The sequence below is a fragment of the Dreissena polymorpha genome, chromosome 14, assembly GCF_020536995.1.
Source record: "Dreissena polymorpha isolate Duluth1 chromosome 14, UMN_Dpol_1.0, whole genome shotgun sequence".
NCBI lineage: Eukaryota > Metazoa > Mollusca > Bivalvia > Myida > Dreissenidae > Dreissena > Dreissena polymorpha.
This window is the reverse complement of record NC_068368.1, coordinates 70,875,772-70,896,151: the sequence shown is the minus strand read 5'-3', so window position 1 is coordinate 70,896,151 and position 20,380 is coordinate 70,875,772. Positions and strand designations below refer to the sequence as shown.

General features: G+C 36.1%; 2 protein-coding genes across 29 annotated transcripts; one reads left to right on the top strand and one right to left on the bottom strand.

Moving 5' to 3' along the window:
* The first annotated feature begins 538 nt into the window (after positions 1-538).
* Positions 539-7,373, top strand: LOC127858934 (polyubiquitin-C-like). 27 transcript variants are annotated; one of them, XM_052396291.1, is made up of 8 exons: positions 539-651; positions 3,011-3,933; positions 4,173-4,628; positions 4,868-5,551; positions 5,791-6,246; positions 6,486-6,535; positions 6,764-6,840; positions 7,069-7,373. In XM_052396291.1, exons 2-8 carry the CDS (start codon positions 3,024-3,026, stop codon positions 7,175-7,177), a joined length of 2,742 nt encoding a protein of 913 aa, XP_052252251.1. In that variant the 5' UTR covers positions 539-651; positions 3,011-3,023; the 3' UTR covers positions 7,178-7,373. The 27 variants fall into 27 exon arrangements, with proteins under 27 accessions (XP_052252251.1, XP_052252256.1, XP_052252258.1 ...); XM_052396296.1 differs by having other exon boundaries at positions 4,868-5,145; positions 5,374-5,450; positions 5,918-6,246; positions 6,486-7,373; XM_052396298.1 differs by having other exon boundaries at positions 4,868-5,323; positions 5,791-5,840; positions 6,069-6,246; positions 6,486-7,373.
* Positions 7,374-8,868: 1,495 nt separating this feature from the next.
* On the bottom strand, positions 8,869-20,378 carry LOC127858940 (spartin-like). 2 transcript variants are annotated; one of them, XM_052396308.1, is made up of 7 exons: positions 20,236-20,378; positions 16,787-17,575; positions 16,131-16,334; positions 14,225-14,419; positions 12,849-13,010; positions 11,991-12,081; positions 8,869-10,200 (listed from the first exon to the last, which is right to left on the bottom strand). In XM_052396308.1, the coding sequence occupies exons 2-7, from the start codon at positions 17,562-17,564 to the stop codon at positions 9,969-9,971; spliced, it is 1,662 nt and encodes a 553-aa protein (XP_052252268.1). In that variant the 5' UTR covers positions 17,565-17,575; positions 20,236-20,378; the 3' UTR covers positions 8,869-9,968. The 2 variants fall into 2 exon arrangements, with proteins under 2 accessions (XP_052252268.1, XP_052252269.1); XM_052396309.1 differs by having other exon boundaries at positions 20,229-20,368.
* Between the last annotated feature and the right edge of the window lie 2 nt (positions 20,379-20,380).

Sequence of the window (20,380 nt, the reverse complement as noted above, 5' to 3'; positions counted from 1 at the left end):
TTCGTGACCAGGAATTTTAAATTTAGTGAAGTCAGGTTGGTTTGTTACGGTACATGAATTTGGGTTTTACACTATCAACGGTAATTTTTTTTATAACGCATGTACGTAGAATAATGAATGCTTGTGATTTTTCTATCGTTAAGATTATATTTAGTTGAATAAAATGCCAGTTGTTTTTTTCTTTTTATGTGTTAATGCAAATAATTATGATAATCTGGAGGTTTTAGGCCACACATGTCTCAGTGCCCCGAAGTAAACAAAGTTGCCGTCGCCCCTGGTCCTGTTGTAAGATATTAACTTCTTTACAATATATAGGTTATAAAAGCATAGATTTTCTACCAATATTTCATAAATTTAGTAAATGGATCTTTCGTGGTTTACTAAAACTCAATGATCACATTGTCAATACAATGCATTGCGTCTACAACTTGTTTGGCAAACTTGGGAGTCCTAGTTTCTATAACGTGGCCTCTAAATCAGTGACAATGACCTAGGTTTTAAATTTAGAAATGCTAAAAAGCTATTTTCAGGTATGACACTTTGGTGACGTCATGCGCATATATATAATGCGCTTCATGCGCAGATGTTCTCATAGGTTACGCGGAAACGAACGAGTCACAACAGAAAAATATTGATAGACAACCAAAGCACGTAAGAATTTAATTCATATTTGGTGAATGGTGTATTAACATCTTACTTTATTTGTTTCTTCAAAATACGATCTTATATTAGTTGTAATGGAAGTGATACCATCGTCGATTACAAGTAATTCTTACCATAATTTAACAAATGTTTCTGAACCGGAAGTGGCAGTGAAACCATTGTCTCTACTGCGTTTCAATTTTGTTGAAGGTCACACATTTAATTGAATATGCTCTTTAAAAAATTATGATTAATTTTTATAAGACTGTTATTTGCGTAAAATACGATTCTCAACGCCTTGTGCCTCAGTAGCTTTTCATTATGTAAAAATATTGATTTTGTATGACTTCTGACTAACCAGTGTAATTCCAGAACAACTCGGAAGTTATTACGATTGCGCAGTATTATTTTAGTCCATATAAATTGCCGCCATAAGAGTCTTTTGATGATTTTTCCTTTGGCAGACTCTTGGCGTCAATAGTCCACTCTTATCTTTTTAATAGTGCGAGTTCTGACACGAATTTCGGTCGCATCACTCCTGAATATAAATACACACATATTTGTGACTATTATGAAAGAACGTTGCCTAAATAGTATATATTGAGCAAAATATATCGAAATTTACCTGTTAATAAACTATATTTCGAGTTTGTTTCATCCAATATAAATCCTTGTACAGTAAAGATTCAAGTTATCTCCCTTGAACTGGAGGTTCAATTCAACTATGTTTGTAACTGAGTTCGAATACAAAAATTAATTGTGCATTATGCGCAAAACAGTAAGAAATGAAATTGGAAATAGTAAGAAAAAAGAAAAGAAAGAATGATAACTATTATAACTCATATTATTAAAATTAACAGTAACGAAATAACCCAAAAGTAATAGGTACGAAATAGCTATGGTACGAACTAACAACAACAATGTCAAAATGGTTGCCTTTGAGAAAATGATCGTTCCATGTCTATGATTTCTAATGAAATACAGGTAATTTTTGTGATCTAAGTTCATATTTTTCAAACAACGGATAGATTTCAGATATATACACTTGTAAATACTGTAGTTCCCATAATAATATTGTATTTATTTTTCGTTATGGTTTTTACAGACCGGAGTTTCAGCGTTCAGATTTATTCTGAACGCGAATTATTTCAGCTAAGTATTATTTTTAGCTCACCTGTTGCGAAGTAACATGGTGAGCTAATGTGATCGTGCAATGTCTGGCGTCCGTTGTGCGTGCGTGAGTCCGAACGTCAACAATTTGTTTGCGAATACAGTAGAGGTCACAGTTTTCGTCCCATCTTTATGAAATTCGGTCAAAATGTTTATCTTGATGAAGACTGGGTAGGGATTGTATTTTGGTCATCTGGGCTAAAAAACTAGGTCTATTAAAAGAAAAACCTTGTGTATGCAATAGAGGTCACAGTTTTCATCCAATCTTTATGCATTTTTGTCAGAATGTTTATCTTGATGAAATCTGGATTAGGATTGTATTTGGGTCATCTGGGGTCAAAAACTAGGCCACTAGGTCAAATCATAGAATAACCTTGTGTAGACAGTAGAGGTCACAGTTTTCATCAGATTTTAATGAAATGTCGTCAGGATGTTTTTCTTGTTAAAATCTGGGTTGAGATCAAATTTGAGTCATCTATGGTCAAAAACTAGGTCACTAGGTCAAAGTTAAAACACTTGTGTAGACAGTAGAGGTTGTAGTTTTCATTTAATCTTAATAAAATGTGACCAGAATGTTAATCTTGATTAACTCTGGGTTGGGATTGTAGTTGGTCATCTGGGGTAAAAAATCAAGGTCACTAGGTCAAATCATAGAAAAACATTGTGTAGACAACAGAGGTCACAGTTTCCATCAGACCTTTATGAAATTTTGTCAGAATGTTTATTTTGATGATATCTGGATTGGGACTGTATTTGGGTCATCTGGGGTCAGAAACTAGGTCACTAGGTCAAATCAGAAAACCTTGTGTAGGCAATAGAGGTCATTATTTTCATCTGATCTTAATGAATTATGGTCAGAATGTTTGTCTTGATAATATCTGATTTTGGATCATATATGGGTCATCTTGGGTCATAAATTAAGTCACCAGGCCAGTTCTAGGCAAACCTTGTGTAGATGAAAGAGGTCACAGTTTTCATCATGTCTTAATATAATTTTTTCAGAATGTATGAATTGATAAAATCTGGCTTGGGATTGATATGGGTCATCTGAGGTCATAAAGAAGGTCATCTGGTCAAATCATAGTACAACTTCCGTCAGGTGAGCGATTCAGGGCCATCATGGCCCTCTTGTTTTAATTATAGTTGAATGAAATAAAAGATAAGTTTACATTATTATTTTATATGCTCTTTTTTTCAGATAAATAATAATCATGCAGATTTTCGTGAAGACCCTTACCGGCAAGACCATCACTCTCGAGGTTGAACCCTCGGACTCCATTGAGAATGTCAAGGCCAAAATCCAAGACAAGGAGGGAATTCCCCCAGATCAGCAGAGGTTGATCTTTGCAGGCAAACAGCTTGAAGATGGTCGTACCCTGTCTGACTACAATATCCAGAAAGAGTCCACACTCCATCTTGTCTTGCGTCTGCGCGGTGGTATGCAGATCTTTGTGAAGACACTGACCGGCAAGACCATCACCCTCGAGGTTGAGCCCTCAGACTCCATTGAGAATGTCAAGGCCAAGATCCAAGACAAGGAGGGAATTCCTCCAGATCAGCAGAGATTGATCTTTGCAGGCAAACAGTTGGAAGATGGTCGCACCCTGTCCGACTACAACATCCAGAAAGAGTCCACTCTCCATCTTGTCTTGCGTCTGCGTGGTGGTATGCAGATCTTCGTGAAGACCCTGACAGGCAAGACCATCACCCTTGAGGTTGAGCCCTCTGACTCCATTGAGAATGTCAAGGCCAAGATCCAAGACAAGGAGGGAATTCCCCCAGATCAGCAGAGGTTGATCTTTGCAGGCAAACAGTTGGAAGATGGTCGCACCCTTTCCGACTACAACATCCAGAAAGAGTCCACTCTCCATCTTGTCTTGCGTCTGCGTGGTGGTATGCAGATCTTCGTGAAGACCCTGACAGGCAAGACCATCACCCTCGAGGTTGAGCCCTCAGACTCCATTGAGAATGTCAAGGCAAAGATCCAAGACAAGGAGGGAATTCCTCCAGATCAGCAGAGATTGATCTTTGCAGGCAAACAGTTGGAAGATGGTCGCACCCTGTCCGACTACAACATCCAGAAAGAGTCCACCCTTCATCTTGTGCTTCGTCTTAGAGGAGGTACATATATACAAATTTATTGAATCGTGGTTAACTTATTTTATTAATTAACTTCCAGTGGCCTAAAGGTTATGTTAAAGCATTTCAGTAAAATTATAGAATCTTTAATATGTGTAATGGGAAGTAGAAGATACTGAATATAATCTATGAAGTTGTCCAATTTCAAGATATGGTACAATGTTGGAATTTTAACTAGTGAATTCAGAGCTTTGGTTTACTACTGTAATAAATTTCTTCAGGTATGCAGATTTTCGTAAAGACCCTGACTGGAAAGACCATCACCCTCGAGGTTGAGCCCTCTGACTCCATTGAGAATGTCAAGGCCAAGATCCAAGACAAGGAGGGAATTCCTCCAGATCAGCAGAGGTTGATCTTTGCAGGCAAACAGTTGGAAGATGGTCGCACCCTGTCTGACTACAACATCCAGAAAGAGTCCACTCTCCATCTTGTCTTGCGTCTGCGTGGTGGTATGCAGATCTTCGTGAAGACCCTGACAGGCAAGACCATCACCCTCGAGGTTGAGCCCTCAGACTCCATTGAGAATGTCAAGGCCAAGATCCAAGACAAGGAGGGAATTCCCCCAGATCAGCAGAGGTTGATCTTTGCAGGCAAACAGTTGGAAGATGGTCGCACCCTGTCTGACTACAACATCCAGAAAGAGTCCACCCTTCATCTTGTGCTTCGTCTTAGAGGAGGTACATATATACATATTTATTTAATCGGGGTTAACTTATTTTATTTATTAACTTCCAGTGGCCTAAAGGTAATGTTAAAGCATTTCAGTAAAATTATAGAATCTTTAATATGTGTAATGGGAAGTAGAAGATACTGAATATAATCTATGAAGTTGTCCAATTTTAAGATATGGTACAATGTTGGAATTTTAACAAATGAATTCAGAGCTTTGGTTTACTACTGTAATAAATTCCTTCAGGTATGCAGATTTTCGTGAAGACCCTGACTGGAAAGACCATCACCCTCGAGGTTGAGCCCTCTGACTCCATTGAGAATGTCAAGGCCAAGATCCAAGACAAGGAGGGAATTCCCCCAGATCAGCAGAGGTTGATCTTTGCAGGCAAACAGCTGGAAGATGGTCGTACCCTGTCTGACTACAATATCCAGAAAGAGTCCACTCTCCATCTTGTCTTGCGTCTGCGCGGTGGTATGCAGATCTTTGTGAAGACCCTGACAGGCAAGACCATCACCCTCGAGGTTGAGCCCTCAGACTCCATTGAGAATGTCAAGGCAAAGATCCAAGACAAGGAGGGAATTCCTCCAGATCAGCAGAGATTGATCTTTGCAGGCAAACAGTTGGAAGATGGTCGCACCCTGTCCGACTACAACATCCAGAAAGAGTCCACTCTCCATCTTGTCTTGCGTCTGCGTGGTGGTATGCAGATCTTCGTGAAGACCCTGACAGGCAAGACCATCACCCTCGAGGTTGAGCCCTCAGACTCCATTGAGAATGTCAAGGCCAAGATCCAAGACAAGGAGGGAATTCCCCCAGATCAGCAGAGGTTGATCTTTGCAGGCAAACAGTTGGAAGATGGTCGCACCCTGTCCGACTACAACATCCAGAAAGAGTCCACCCTTCATCTTGTGCTTCGTCTTAGAGGAGGTACATATATACAAATTTATTGAATCGTGGTTAACTTATTTTATTAATTAACTTCCAGTGGCCTAAAGGTTATGTTAAAGCATTTCAGTAAAATTATAGAATCTTTAATATGTGTAATGGGAAGTAGAAGATACTGAATATAATCTATGAAGTTGTCCAATTTCAAGATATGGTACAATGTTGGAATTTTAACTAGTGAATTCAGAGCTTTGGTTTACTACTGTAATAAATTTCTTCAGGTATGCAGATTTTCGTTAAGACCCTGACTGGAAAGACCATCACCCTCGAGGTTGAGCCCTCTGACTCCATTGAGAATGTCAAGGCCAAGATCCAAGACAAGGAGGGAATTCCTCCAGATCAGCAGAGGTTGATCTTTGCAGGCAAACAGTTGGAAGATGGTCGCACCCTGTCTGACTACAACATCCAGAAAGAGTCCACTCTCCATCTTGTCTTGCGTCTGCGTGGTGGTATGCAGATCTTCGTGAAGACCCTGACAGGCAAGACCATCACCCTCGAGGTTGAGCCCTCAGACTCCATTGAGAATGTCAAGGCCAAGATCCAAGACAAGGAGGGAATTCCCCCAGATCAGCAGAGGTTGATCTTTGCAGGCAAACAGTTGGAAGATGGTCGCACCCTGTCTGACTACAACATCCAGAAAGAGTCCACCCTTCATCTTGTGCTTCGTCTTAGAGGAGGTACATATATACATATTTATTTAATCGGGGTTAACTTATTTTATTTATTAACTTCCAGTGGCCTAAAGGTAATGTTAAAGCATTTCAGTAAAATTATAGAATCTTTAATATGTGTAATGGGAAGTAGAAGATACTGAATATAATCTATGAAGTTGTCCAATTTTAAGATATGGTACAATGTTGGAATTTTAACAAATGAATTCAGAGCTTTGGTTTACTACTGTAATAAATTCCTTCAGGTATGCAGATTTTCGTGAAGACCCTGACTGGAAAGACCATCACCCTCGAGGTTGAGCCCTCTGACTCCATTGAGAATGTCAAGGCCAAGATCCAAGACAAGGAGGGAATTCCCCCAGATCAGCAGAGGTTGATCTTTGCAGGCAAACAGCTGGAAGATGGTCGTACCCTGTCTGACTACAATATCCAGAAAGAGTCCACTCTCCATCTTGTCTTGCGTCTGCGCGGTGGTATGCAGATCTTTGTGAAGACACTAACCGGCAAGACCATCACCCTCGAGGTTGAGCCCTCTGACTCCATTGAGAATGTCAAGGCCAAGATCCAAGACAAGGAGGGAATTCCTCCAGATCAGCAGAGGTTGATCTTTGCAGGCAAACAGCTGGAAGATGGTCGCACCCTGTCCGACTACAACATCCAGAAAGAGTCCACTCTCCATCTTGTCTTGCGTCTGCGTGGTGGTATGCAGATCTTCGTGAAGACCCTGACAGGCAAGACCATCACCCTCGAGGTTGAGCCCTCAGACTCCATTGAGAATGTCAAGGCCAAGATCCAAGACAAGGAGGGAATTCCCCCAGATCAGCAGAGGTTGATCTTTGCAGGCAAACAGCTGGAAGATGGTCGCACCCTGTCTGACTACAATATCCAGAAAGAGTCCACTCTCCATCTTGTGTTACGCCTCCGTGGTGGATTTTAACTGTAATATCTCGCTATCACAGAACATTCTTTGTGTTGTTATAAACATGTAATTCCTAGCAGTGCAACTGAACATTTATTCGGTTTCTTATTTTAAACATAATTAATGAATACTTGAAAACGTTTTGTCAAATTGTATGTGCAATTTTAAAATGTCTGTAATTTTATTTCTTAATAAACATGAATGTTGTTAATAATGACAGTCTTGTCTTAATTATGCTCATTTTAAAGTTTCAACTTTGAAAGTGCAAGTTCTTTGTGGTGCATTTCTTCATATTTTGTACAATAAAAGATGCCTGGCACAATAATGAAAGATCCTTCAATTCTGAATGGTGAGCTAAATAATCATTGAGAAAGATGGTTGTTTTAACAAAACAGTTGTGTACAGAATGTTTCTAAAATAAAAATCAATTGACAAAAATATTTGACTTGTGAAAAAACTACGTGACAGTATACCTATTTTCAAATTTCCAAACACATTAATGAACTGACTTTTAGATAAATATTAGTCTTCAATATAAACTACAAAGTATACATATTGACAAAATTATTAAGTGTTCTGCGTAGCGAAATATAGTACTTCGATGATTTTTTCCCAGAAAACCTTACAGGAATAAAGTTATAATTTTTATGTTTTAATGAAATAAAACTGGAATCCAGACTGACAACATCTTAATACTATCTTAATACTGTGTATGTTTGATGGGTAAAATAAAACGATACACTTGCATTTCTAGCCACAACCTCTTCATGTATCAAAAGTCAGATAAGCTCAGGAATTAGTGGTTATGTTTTGTCTGTCGAACAATTGAGTCCTATATTCATTCTTGACTGAACGCTTGTCAATCACATATCCTTGTAATGCCTGCACAAAAGGAATGGCAGTTGTCACAAAATTTGGATAAACTGACAAAAGCAGTGACTACACTTTGTTGGAGCATAAGTTTGATTTTATTATTACCTATATTGGTCATCCTCATCCCAGTCCTCTTTAAAAATGTAAGTACCATGATATTTAAATAGCATTTGTTTACAAAGCTCATGATCAGTTGCCAGTAGTATATTGCTATGACCGCTTTGTGCTACACTGTCTGACAAGACTAAAACTATTCCTATAGTATTTTTGTGCAGAATATAATTACACACTGTAATTTTTGTGTGGAAGACATTACATGAACACTATTGAACACCATTGATGTATTCAAATGAAAACTTCATGTACTTGTATTGAAAAAGGGCTTTGGGAGGAAGGGCAGGGTAAAGTACCAGGAGTCTGTCTTAAATAATCGGCCTTCATTTATTTTCTTTAGCACTCGGTTAAATTGTATAAATAAAGATATTACGCTGATACTATATAATTCTTAAAAGAACATTGTGGTAAAGTCATAAGTGCAAAAAATGACTTCTAAGTAAAACTTGTTTTAAATATATTGTAATGAAAATTTATATATTGATGGAGTACTTTGAAATTTTTGTTCTTCAATAAATAAATAAAACTTGTTTGTTTTCCCCAATTATGAAGTTCAAGATCACACTTTTGGGTAACAAAGACAATCTGGGGGCATAATTATGGCACTTATAGTGACAGAACTTATTTATACCGGTACTCAAAATACAGATTATTGGACTATCGCAATTGTACTTAAAGAGCATTGTATCATAAGGTGAGGGTAAGAAAATGTTAACAAAATTTATTTAATGTTTTATTCGAACAACATTTTATTAGACAATAGATAAAATGCATCATGATTATCATAAATAATTGACTTATAAAATGTACAAGAAGAAATAAGTTAACACTATAAAATTTACAATACATTAGTTAACAAGGTTTTATTACGACTTCCATGATTGAAGGTCATTCATGTCAAAATGGACCTTTTCAAAGATGTTGGTAAATTTTGAAGTTTGTCAAAACTTTTTTTGAAATTAAAAAATGTAAACATTAGAACAATGAAAGTAAAGAGTTCCAGTATAAAACAAACTAAAAAAATAAAGAAAGAATCCATACCCAGGCTCGAACCACTGACCCTTAGAATTTAAGTCTACCGCTTAAACCACTCTGCCATTCGTGTTGACAAAGTTAATCAATAATTTGCATATCTGAAACTTTTTTTTTCAATTGTCAATTCATCAAAACGTTAAAAGGTCATGAGTTGATTTTGATCTACGGTGTGTCACCTCCTGAGACTGATTTCAAGGTATATTCGGCGTGCTCACAATCGCTCTACCAGTTCCTGTCATCTTCTGTTGCAAAGCTTTACTGAATCTTGGACACCAACATGATGAATAACTAATAATTTAAAGAAACAAAGTATCCACAACATTAAAATTTCAATTGATAACACACATGACGTCATAATTCATGGCTACGAGTACATATTTCGAGTATTTCTGCAGTAAATGTAGTAACATCTATTTAACTGCATTGAAATTCCAATAGTACAATTATAGTGTCAACAAATAATTGGGTGAATTCAAGAGAACTTATTTTTACTCATAATCTTTCATGATGCAATATTAAAGAATAAACATTGAGATAACCAACTGGCAGATGCACGGGTAGAACAATTACACTTAATAACATTTTGCAATTTGAAAATAATCAATTTGTGTTAAAAACCACAGTTCTTGGTCATCAATTGTTGTTAAAGTTTTCATAAAATTATCACATGATTTAATCTTTCATTATATACACAACATATGCTGTTTGATAAGTGTTTTTTTTCAATCGGCATCTGTTTGTCCTTTAGATCATTAACAGCCAACTTCTGTAAACAACCAAATTTGCCTCAAAAGCCATTTGTATGTCCATTCCCCTGTGGAGGAGGGGGCTTATCAGGTGGTGTCTGTTGGTCCTTGTGCTTAGCTGCCAGGTCACTGAGTACAGCCTTCCCAGCATCCTTTGCTGCCCTCTTTGCAATGGCCTTGACCCCAAGATTGTTGGCGTTGTGAGCTGTCATCGCTATGTTACCAACAGAGTACAGCGTGTTCTCTGTAAATTCTCCAGCATCGTTGCCATACCTTGAATACAGTGAGATCAATTTGTATGTAACAATTTAAATAAATGCACTTTATGTTATACTGATGTTAAATATAGTTTATGTTTCCTGTTTACATCCTTATGGAGTCAACTTTATTTACTTTCAACATCTTATTTAAGTCTTATTGTAACAATCTAAAAGAATGCAGCACCTTTTCTATAATCATACTTACTTATGAAATAAATTCAGATATTCTTTGAAGGCTCTCACATATGCTGTATATTTTTTATACAGAGCAGAATATTTGTTAAACTTAAGCTTTACAATCATTCAATAAAAGATACATAGCATTAACAACTATACATTACTGCTATAAATCTTTTGATCAACGTACAGCATCATAAGAGAGAAAGGTTAATGGTAAAACAAACATGCAGTTAATAAAATATTTTTTGTCAGTTAAATTATCTTGACAAAAAAATTAAGATACTATTAGCTTAAGCATGGGCACAGATGGTAATGGCTTAGTAAATAACACTCTTTCCATGTAACTTGTCAGTAACAGTAACCAGTATTAGCATATGTTCCTTCCTAACTTTACAAAACATGAAAATATATTCAAACATTATGAACAAAATGTTTGAGATTAAGTTAATTTTTTTATCTTTATTTACAAAGACATCCACCTTAATTATTCAGTAATTTAAATTTTACAAAAATGGACTTGTAGTCTACGTACATGTAGTATTGATATACCGGTATATTTACACATATTTCAACTTTCAGGAAAGTAAAATAGGTAAGCTTATATGAAAATCAGTTGTTTTTGTTCATAACACAAAATGTCAATAATAATGGTGCATGGATATAATAAAACTAGAAACGAGCAGTGTTTGGATATTAAATATGTTCCTTACTTCTAAGAATTTTTTTTATTGTGTAAAATCACTAAAAACTTAGTCAGAAATCAGCCTCCTTAACAATTGATTTTTATAAATTCGAAAACGAAAGTTTATTTGGAAAATACAATTATATCGAGTCAGCACACATACAATTGTTCAAAATGAACTTTATGGTATTATCAGTCATAGTTAATTAAGCTTACATATAGAATTTGGAAATGTTGGAAGCATTCAAGCTATAAGTTATCAAATAATACCTCCATCTTTGTATCACTTAGTTACATGTTGTTTAGTATTATTTCAGTATAATCACATAGTTGACCACCTATACAAAAACGAAACTATATAAATTGTATTGTGTTAACAGTTTTAGAACTTTTTTATTCAAACACACATTTTATAATGACTTAATAAAGTCAAAGAAGTGAGAAGCAATATCCAAGATATTACTAAGAATACAATTACAATCTCAAACTATTTCTCACGCATGTTATAATCAGTTCGTTATTACGATGAAAATAAAAAGTCTCTTTAATGATATTGAACCTTCTTATATTAAATGATACACAACGTTTTTATTTTACCTGGTGGATGCTCACAAAATACGAAATCAACAATTAAATGACAAGGCATTTTTGTCTATTAGAGAATTCCTTTAAAAGAAAAATTCCATAAAAGCTGAAAGTATCGTCCCTGAAAAGGGAGTACAGAATGCGCAGGCTAATGTAGGTTTTACATTTCACACACATGCATTAAGTCCAGTTTTCCCAAAACGAGGCTCATTTCTTAAATGACTTTCATTTTCTTCAATCAGTCTTAAAAGCAATCAGTCAAAATGACCAGTTATATTAGTGTCAAGAATAATAAGGAAATCGTGACACATGGGAAATGTTTGATATTAACAGCAATACTCGTGTATAACACATACTTGTGTGCCACAACTGTGACTGTTTCATTCGCTAGACTTTTTCCAAGGGCTTTGGCTGCCTTTTCAAGGCCCATGTAGACAGTTCCAAACCCTGCAAAATTCGATAGTAAGGATTTCATCAATTGAACAGAGATTCTAAAAAATATTTTCCAAAAATATACGATAGCACCAAAATGTATCTTTTACATAAGTATACTGTATAATGTATTTTCTTAATGAGTATAGTATAATTATATTCCTGATTTTCAATGAGACAAACTATGACGAACAAAATAAGCACTGCATGCAGTATAAAGTCAATAAAAGCATGATTTATTGAACTATTTTGATGGAGTGGGAGTACAAGTACCGGTATGTAGTGGACAATATGGTGAAAACATGCAAAGATTTCTTAACCTCTTAAAATTATTTCTAGTTATTTATTTATTAATTTAATTTTATAATTATTAGATTTGAATTTTATGTTCCATTTGACTTCAAAGTTTTTGTTTTGATTTTGGAATGTAAATTATTTAAGTCTAAGACAGTATCGAGTGATGCCTTTGATGAAAGCTCAAATTATATACGGCAGGCTATTGGCATGACCTCAGTGATCCTTTATCTTGATGGACCAACATAAAAGTGCCAGGAAGGAAGTAATTTATGAAAAGGGTGGTTCATTCCATTAACAAGCATGAAGATTGCACACTATGATTCTGAACATGTGTATCCACCTAGATTAAGGGAATGTGGTATAGATATAATTGTTATATATGTATTTGTTTAATGAACTGTTTTAACAATAATCAGTAAATATTGACACTAAGCAGATAAATAAGAGTTATTCAACAATCTCATGAACATAAAACTTCACCACACCCTGTACTCCAGATGCAGCCACTTCTAGGATGCTGTTGATGGTGGATTTTCCCTCTCCCTTGCTCTCTGTCAAGGATTTAGGGAGCACCTTCTCTCCCTGCCTACAGATGTGAGGGGCTGCATGTCTAGCAAGGGCCATGGTGGCCTGACCGAGCTTGGAGACTGAAACCAGTACATAAAACATTATTGAGACAAGCTCTGGGGAAACAGGGCTTAATGGATGTGCATTACATAAACATACAAAACATTTGGCTTTATTTTCCTTTAAAGGAAGTCCTCTAGGCAAAAACTCCAGTTAAGACAGAAAGTGTTGTCCGTGATTAGCCTGTGCAGAGAATGTGAGAATGCTTCCGATGTGTGATAGAATCCTGGATCTTCCAGGCACATCAAGGACATACCAGTGTGATACATCATTATAAATAAGGTGATACAAATTATTGATACTTAGATTCTTCACACACTGAGTAAAAAAACTGATGGTGTAGCAAACAATGATTTCAATAGTAAAACAGGTACAAGTTAGCATCATTTTGCTTAGAATCATAATTGTTCTGCTACCAATGCAGTAAACTCAAACAATAAAATTATTATAACATACAGATATCTACTTAACACTCATACAGCAAATCAAGTTCTCAAAAGACACCATTGACTTTATGTAGTTCTTCTCAGAAAACGGGCAAGAGACTGTCTAAATCTCTAGCTTTAGTACATCTGAAGTGAAACAAGAGATGTGTTTGCCAGAAACATAATGCCCCCTACTGCGCCGCTTTGATTTTTTTTTTTTTACTTTGACCCTGAAGGATTACCTTGACCTTTCACCACTCAAAATGTGCAGCTCCATGAGATACACATGCATGCCAAATATCAAGTTGCTATCTTCAATATTGTAAAAGTTATAACAAATGTTAAAGTTATTGGACGGACGCACAGACTGACAGACGAACTGACGGACAGTTCAACTCACTGCTATATGCCACCCTACCGAGGGCAAAATAAATAGGCTTAAGCTTAATCAATTTAAAGTCCATGTTTTAGAAATTGTACAAAAAATCAAATAATACATTTTCCACTAACATTCATATATGGAAGATACTGTCACTCAACACCATTAAATGAGACATCTGGGGAAACTGGGCTTAATGCATGTAAGTAAAGTGTCATTCTAGATTTGCCTGTGCAGTCCACACAGGACAATTTCCGTCATCACAAGATATTTGTTTAGATGAGACTTCCTTTAAACGAAATATTCCATAAAAACGAAAAATGTCTTGATAAGAATGTTTGTACAGCACAGGCTAATCAGGGAAGACATTTAACTCACAAGCGTTGAACCCAGTTTTTGCAGAACAAGATTAGTATATGACTGTACCCACCTAGATAAGAGCTGACTTGGACAGCAGCATGTGAGCCTTTCCTGACGTACTGTATGCCAGTCTTCAGTCGTGGGTCCACAGGGCGCTCTCTCTCCTCGGGCTTCAAGTGGGAGCGCAGCTTAGTGGATCCCTGCCTCAGCAGCTCCCCTGCTTTCTCAGCGCCCTTGCCCACACCCCAAGATATATACTCTGCAGCTGCAATAGAAGAGTTTACCTTGAGCTGCAATAGAAGAGTTTACCTTGAGCTGCAATAGAAGAGTTTACCTTGAGCTGCAATATAAGAGTTTACCTTGAGCTGCAATAGAAGAGTTTACCTTGAGCTGAAATAGAAGAGTTTACCTTGAGCTGCAATAGAAGAGTTTGCCTTTAGCTGCAATAGAAGAGTTTACCTTGAGCTGCAATAGAAGAGTTTAACTTGAGCTGCAATAGAAGAGTTTATCTTCAGCTGCAATAGAAGAGTTTACCTTGAGCTGCAATAGAAGAGTTTACCTTGAGCTGCAATAGAAGAGTTTATCTTCAGCTGCAATAGAAGAGTTTACCTTGAGCTGCAATAAAAGAATTTACCTTGAGCTGTTATAGAAGAGTTTACCTTGAGCTGTTATAGAAGAGTTTACCTTGAGCTGCAATAGAAGAGTTTACCTTGAGCTGCAATAGAAGAGTTTACCTTGCGCTGCAATAGAAGAGTTTACCTTGAACTGCAATAAAAGAGTTTACCTTGAGCTTATATTCATGGTATCAGGTGAGGCCTGCTTGCCAGTGCTGAGATAAAAGTCAAGTCAATAATCCTTGAGAAATTATTTGGCATCATTATTTTGCAAGTTCAATCTCCTTTGAGTTAATATCATTGTTTATGTTAATATAATTGTCTATCACTTGTTTGTTAACTTGATTTTGTTTTTTGTTTGTTTGGCATTAGTCAATCAAACTGTTTTCTGTTTGGTAGTGTGTCCTACATGGCAGACATTGTAATACCATCCAACTTCTAGAAAGCATATAAATTGCACAAAAACCAGTAACATGCACTAACTCCTCATTCTATAAGTCATGAAACACTACTGATAAAGAACAAAATTGTGACATGTATAACAACAACAAAATACAATTGAATAACAGAACATGTAGATCACTTGAAAACTACAACAGCAGTTCAATTGGAGTTGTTAATTAAGTTTAGAATGGTGCCTTATTTTAAGCTGATTATCAGAAACAATAATCATAAAAACCAAACAGTAGTGAATTGTTTGTGTATATTGCTTCAAATTAAACATTAAACATTATTTAGTTTAATAAATTTATGTTATTGCTTGCTGCATGTTATTAAATTGTGACATACATCAACAATCATTGAAATAAATATTAGGCAAACTTTACTCAATGAGGGCAGGTAGATTTTTAAACTAACTTGCCCTCTGAACTATTGGAAAAAGTCAAAGCAGTAAGTCAAACTCTGATAGTATAATATTGCAATTATTATGTTGAATATATTTTTGAACACTTAATGAGCTTTAATGTGATGGAAACATCATATTTACTATTAAAGACCTATTCAGTAAATTTTCTGGATATAATTACTCATCTGAATAAACACAACCTATAACAAGCCATGTGTTTGATAAACTCTATGTCCCCATATATTTGACCAATGACCTTGAAGGATGACCTTGACCTTTCACCACTCAAAATGTGCAGCTCCATGAGATACACATAGATGCCAAATATGAAGTTGCTATCTTCAATATTGCAAAAGTTATGGCAAAATGTTAAAGTTGGAGCAAACAAAGCAACAAACCAACAGACAGGACAAAAACAATATGTCCTCCACTATAGTGGTGGGGGACATAAAAAGGTAATGACAACATCAACAGCTTAAACCCCTAATCACGTCAATTAACATTACAACGCCTACCAGTAATCAACCCTTTGGAGATTTTCGTACTCGTTGACTCCACCCCCTGGTCCTCTCCAGCCACTCTCTCATCAGCCTGCGCGTGTTCCTCTGTTGGGGTCAACTGCTGCAGCTGGTACATGGTCAAGGACTGCAGCAGATCCTCGAAACACTGACGATCAGTGAGAGGTAACGTCTCTGGAATGATCAGACCCACAGCTGCCCCTAGAAATGACGAAGCAGATTATACATGTATCATTTCCTATTTTATAAATTTAATAAAACATACAATCCATTCCATTAGCAATGGGACATTATTGTATAAAAACATTGTTCACAAAAAAGAATGTGAAAAAGTAAAATACCAATTGGATTTTGCTGACATAAAAGTTTGTAGGTTTGTTAAATATGGTATATTTGTTGAATTTTTAAATTCATAGATTATTTTTAACCTCTGCTTCGAGATTTCTGACTTAAATGTTTGTTGAAAGCTTGATTGCGTAGTTAAGTCGTAGCATGAAAAGTCCCAAAAAATTAGCATAAACTCATCCTTTGTTTCCTTTCACATCAATGCTATACAAATATATTAAATTATTCATGTACACCATTACATAAACTTGCGAGGCAAAGCACGAATCCCACAATTGGAAACTCATGTCACATGCACAGTAACTTACCTGGAACAGTGGACTGCAGATCTGGGAATACATAGGCCCCATAGTTAGTCCTCATGGCTGGAGAAGACCCTGGTTGTAGCGGGTAAAACCATTCCCCCACCTGAAGGAATGCTGATGGCTGTATAGTACTGCTTGCCCCCTCAGCTGGCTGCTCATTGAAACGGAAAACTTTCAATGATGATGGATATGATGGTGCACTTACATAGCCTTCAGGCGATATGAAGAATATCTGAACATTGTTAGGTATGCAAAATATCTCTGTAGCATTTGCTGTCAGAATTTGACTGTCTGTGGATTCTGCACTAATTATGCTGTCCCCTAGAGCAGCAAACTGTTGGTCAGACATTGAAGCCTCGTAGCTCGGAGGGGCTTCGAAGTCCATCGCTTCTGGGGCTGATGGCATAGCGATTTCTGATGCTCGCAGAGCCTGCAACCTGTACTCTATCTGCAGCTTGGTTTTGTTCAGCTTCTGCTGAATCTCTCTGGCCTTATCTTTCTCTGCTTCGGTGCCCTGGAGATGTTCACAGTCAATTTTTAAGGCAGAGTTCACTGCTGATCTGCCACTTTCGTAGAAAGCACGGGCGTCGTTTGATTTTCCCTCCTCGTCCGCACTAAGTCCTTGCTCCACAAGTCTAAAAGCACTATCATGGTATTCCTGGAGTTTGGCTAATGTGTTGGCACTCAATATCTGTGACCCAGGTGGAGGAGGTCGGCTTGGCCTTGACCTAGATTGCTGTGGTGACCTTGACCCCTGAGCTGATGCCATTGGCATCTCCATCTTCCTTATATCTGTGTAAAGATGAATGGATGGTGAATCAAACATTTATTTCTAAAATACAAATTGATATTTATTTGAGATTACACTTATGTAGGCTGCAACATATTTGATATCAAAAGAACAAAATAAACAATAACAAATTATATGGAAGATATTCATTTTTGTTTGAATGTATATGTCGTCAGTATTTTCAATTTTGTTCTTTGGTGGGTGGTATTGTGTTTATTTTCATTCACCTATGACCAAAAAAAGAACTACGGTGATTACAACTGAAGTTTTCGGACAACCTCTTGTTGTATTTTTCTTTTTCGTGACTCTAAATTTTCGGACAAACAGGTTTTTTCCATAATTAATGTCTCTTAATTTTCAGACAGTATATTTTACCGCGCTTTTCTACAGACTTCAGCCCTGTTTTCCCTTATCTTGTGACACTTCTATCATGGATTTTTAAAATGGGATTAAGGTCATAACACCTTGCAGATTCATGCCTGAGGGCAATGGAACATTACATTCGCGTAATTGGCTAAATAACCATGTATACTGGTAGAAAGTAATGGATTCACCCAACAGCATTTGAAACAATTTCCTCATTTAAAGGAAGCAGAATGTTTTCTGTTTTTACGTTTTTGTTCTATATCATTTCAGGCAAGAGTAAGCAAAGCTGTGAAGTTGTTTTTATTTTTTTAAGCAGAAAAAGAAGAGTTAATCACACGAAAATTACTTAGCATTGATTTATTGCATTTATTTCAATATAATTATAATTTTTGGACATCTTAATGTTTGTCTCTAAATTTTCTGACAACTGTAATTTTTGAACATTTTTGGTATCTAAATTTTCAGACCAATTTTTTAAAAATTAATTAAGAGTAATTACGGTAGTTAATATTTAATCTGACACCGTCAACAACATCATGATACTACAGTGTTAATAGTGTTTTACTATAGCCATATCAGGGAAAAAGCCCTGCCCCCTTGGGGCCATGTTTTTCAACCAACCGGAATCATTTTCAAACTCGTACAAGATATCATAGGGACGAATCTTCTGACTATGTTTCATGATGATTGGACAATAAATGTGTCCTCTAGAGAGTTAACAAGGTTTTACTATAGCCATATATAGCCATATAAGGAAAAATGTCTCGCCCCCTGGCGGCCATGTTTTTCAAGCAACCGTAACCATTTTTGAACTCGTCCAAGATATCATTGAGACAAATCTTCTGACTAAATTTCATGAAGATTGGACAATAAATGTGGCCTCAGGAGTGTTAACAAGGCAAATGTTGACGTCGCATGCCCCAACCTGGACAAAAAGCGATCACCATTGTGCTCAGGTGAGCTAAAAATGTTGGTTGCTTCCATATAGAATGCTCAAAGATTATGTAACAAGTTGGTCTCACCTCGGATAGAAAATATTCTGTAAGTTACTTTACATAATGACCAGGAAATATGTTATTTCAATTAATACCAGTAGTAGTGATACATATCTGCACCTATAGCAAGCAGTTCTTAACCACATTGTAAATAAATGCTTTTTTGTTAATTTTGATTTTTTATTGTATTTAAATGTATTTAAGTCATATAAGGGGCGTAAGTTTGTCTATTCACACTTTTCAAGGGAACGCGGGTTTACATAATTGCACATACTAATTACTTATGCCAGTATCTAAGATTACAGCCCTACTTGAATCAAAGGAAAGGGTAGAATTGTAACATCAATAACTTTGTTTACAATTACAAAAAAGTAACACTTGATTGGTCATTGTCGGTTCAGGTACGCCTTAAATGTACCCCGGGTACTTTTAAGTATTCTTAAATTTACCCAGGTAAGGAAAATATACTAATAAGAACCAGGAATTGTAATGCTAAATTGGTGGTTATCGGCTATTTTTTTTAAAAATAAATTATATTCATTATGTATGTCAATAATCTGTAAAAATGGCCTCTATATTATCGAAACTCATACTCAAAAGCATGTTGAGGCAGGTTTTGTTCAAAATGAATTTTGCTTCATATCCCGTAGCATGTTTTATGACATCGGTTTTTGGGTGGTAATAACACTCAAGTAAAGTCTGAATTGGACGAGTACGTTTAAGTATATTTTCCGTACCAAGGGTACATTTAAGTAAACTTAAGAGTAATCAAGCACAAGTATAGAGCTCTACAAACTGAGCTAGCTGATCAATTTTTCTAAGAATGAAAAGTTGATAATCTATTATGTTACAAAGTAACAAACATGTTATACTCATAAAACATGCAAAAAGGCCAAACTGAAACCAGCATATTACAAATAGTTGAGTAGTATAACTAAACTTAAGGGTGAATAGACGATGTTAAATGACACATTTCTGAAACATAAACAATTTGTTTTACATCTTTATTGTGATTTTACAGGTATTTTCTTATCAACCACAGTTCACTATTTTTCGCTTCCAAAACATCATGTACTTCAAATGTTTCTTTTATATTTCATTTTGCACTGCACAACAAAGTTTCATAAGTGATAAAAGTTTTACACAATTTATGCTGCAATTTATATCTGAAATTGATTGTATCAAACTACCTAATAAGATAAAGGAAACAATTAACATCATCAACATGGTTTAACGTCCGATAAAAAATTAAACACATTTAGCAATATAAACCTTGATAAAAAATATGACATACTTCTTACCAATACTGCTGTCTTTAATTACGTTCAGTTCATAACAGATAGATAGAAGACAATCCTATCAAGCAGAAACTTGAAGTGATTTCCAAATTGACAATTGTCGAAGTGGGCTGACACTGACTCAGAAAGATGTCAACAACTATTCGGA

Bases quoted from the DNA above. Each gene is read 5' to 3' on its own strand.
- LOC127858934 (XM_052396277.1), top strand. From the start codon at position 3,024: ATGCAGATTTTCGTGAAGACCCTTACCGGCAAGACCATCACTCTCGAG. The intron at 3,934-4,172 runs GTACATATATAC...AAATTTCTTCAG, and splicing joins TGTGCTTCGTCTTAGAGGAG to GTATGCAGATTTTCGTAAAG. The intron at 6,247-6,485 runs GTACATATATAC...AAATTCCTTCAG, and splicing joins TGTGCTTCGTCTTAGAGGAG to GTATGCAGATTTTCGTGAAG.
- LOC127858940 (XM_052396308.1), bottom strand. From the start codon at position 17,564: ATGGAGATGCCAATGGCATCAGCTCAGGGGTCAAGGTCACCACAGCAA. The intron at 16,335-16,786 runs GTAAGTTACTGT...CGTCATTTCTAG, and splicing joins TCTGCAGTCCACTGTTCCAG to GGGCAGCTGTGGGTCTGATC. The intron at 14,420-16,130 runs GTAGGCGTTGTA...CTTCTATTGCAG, and splicing joins CTCCAAAGGGTTGATTACTG to CTGCAGAGTATATATCTTGG.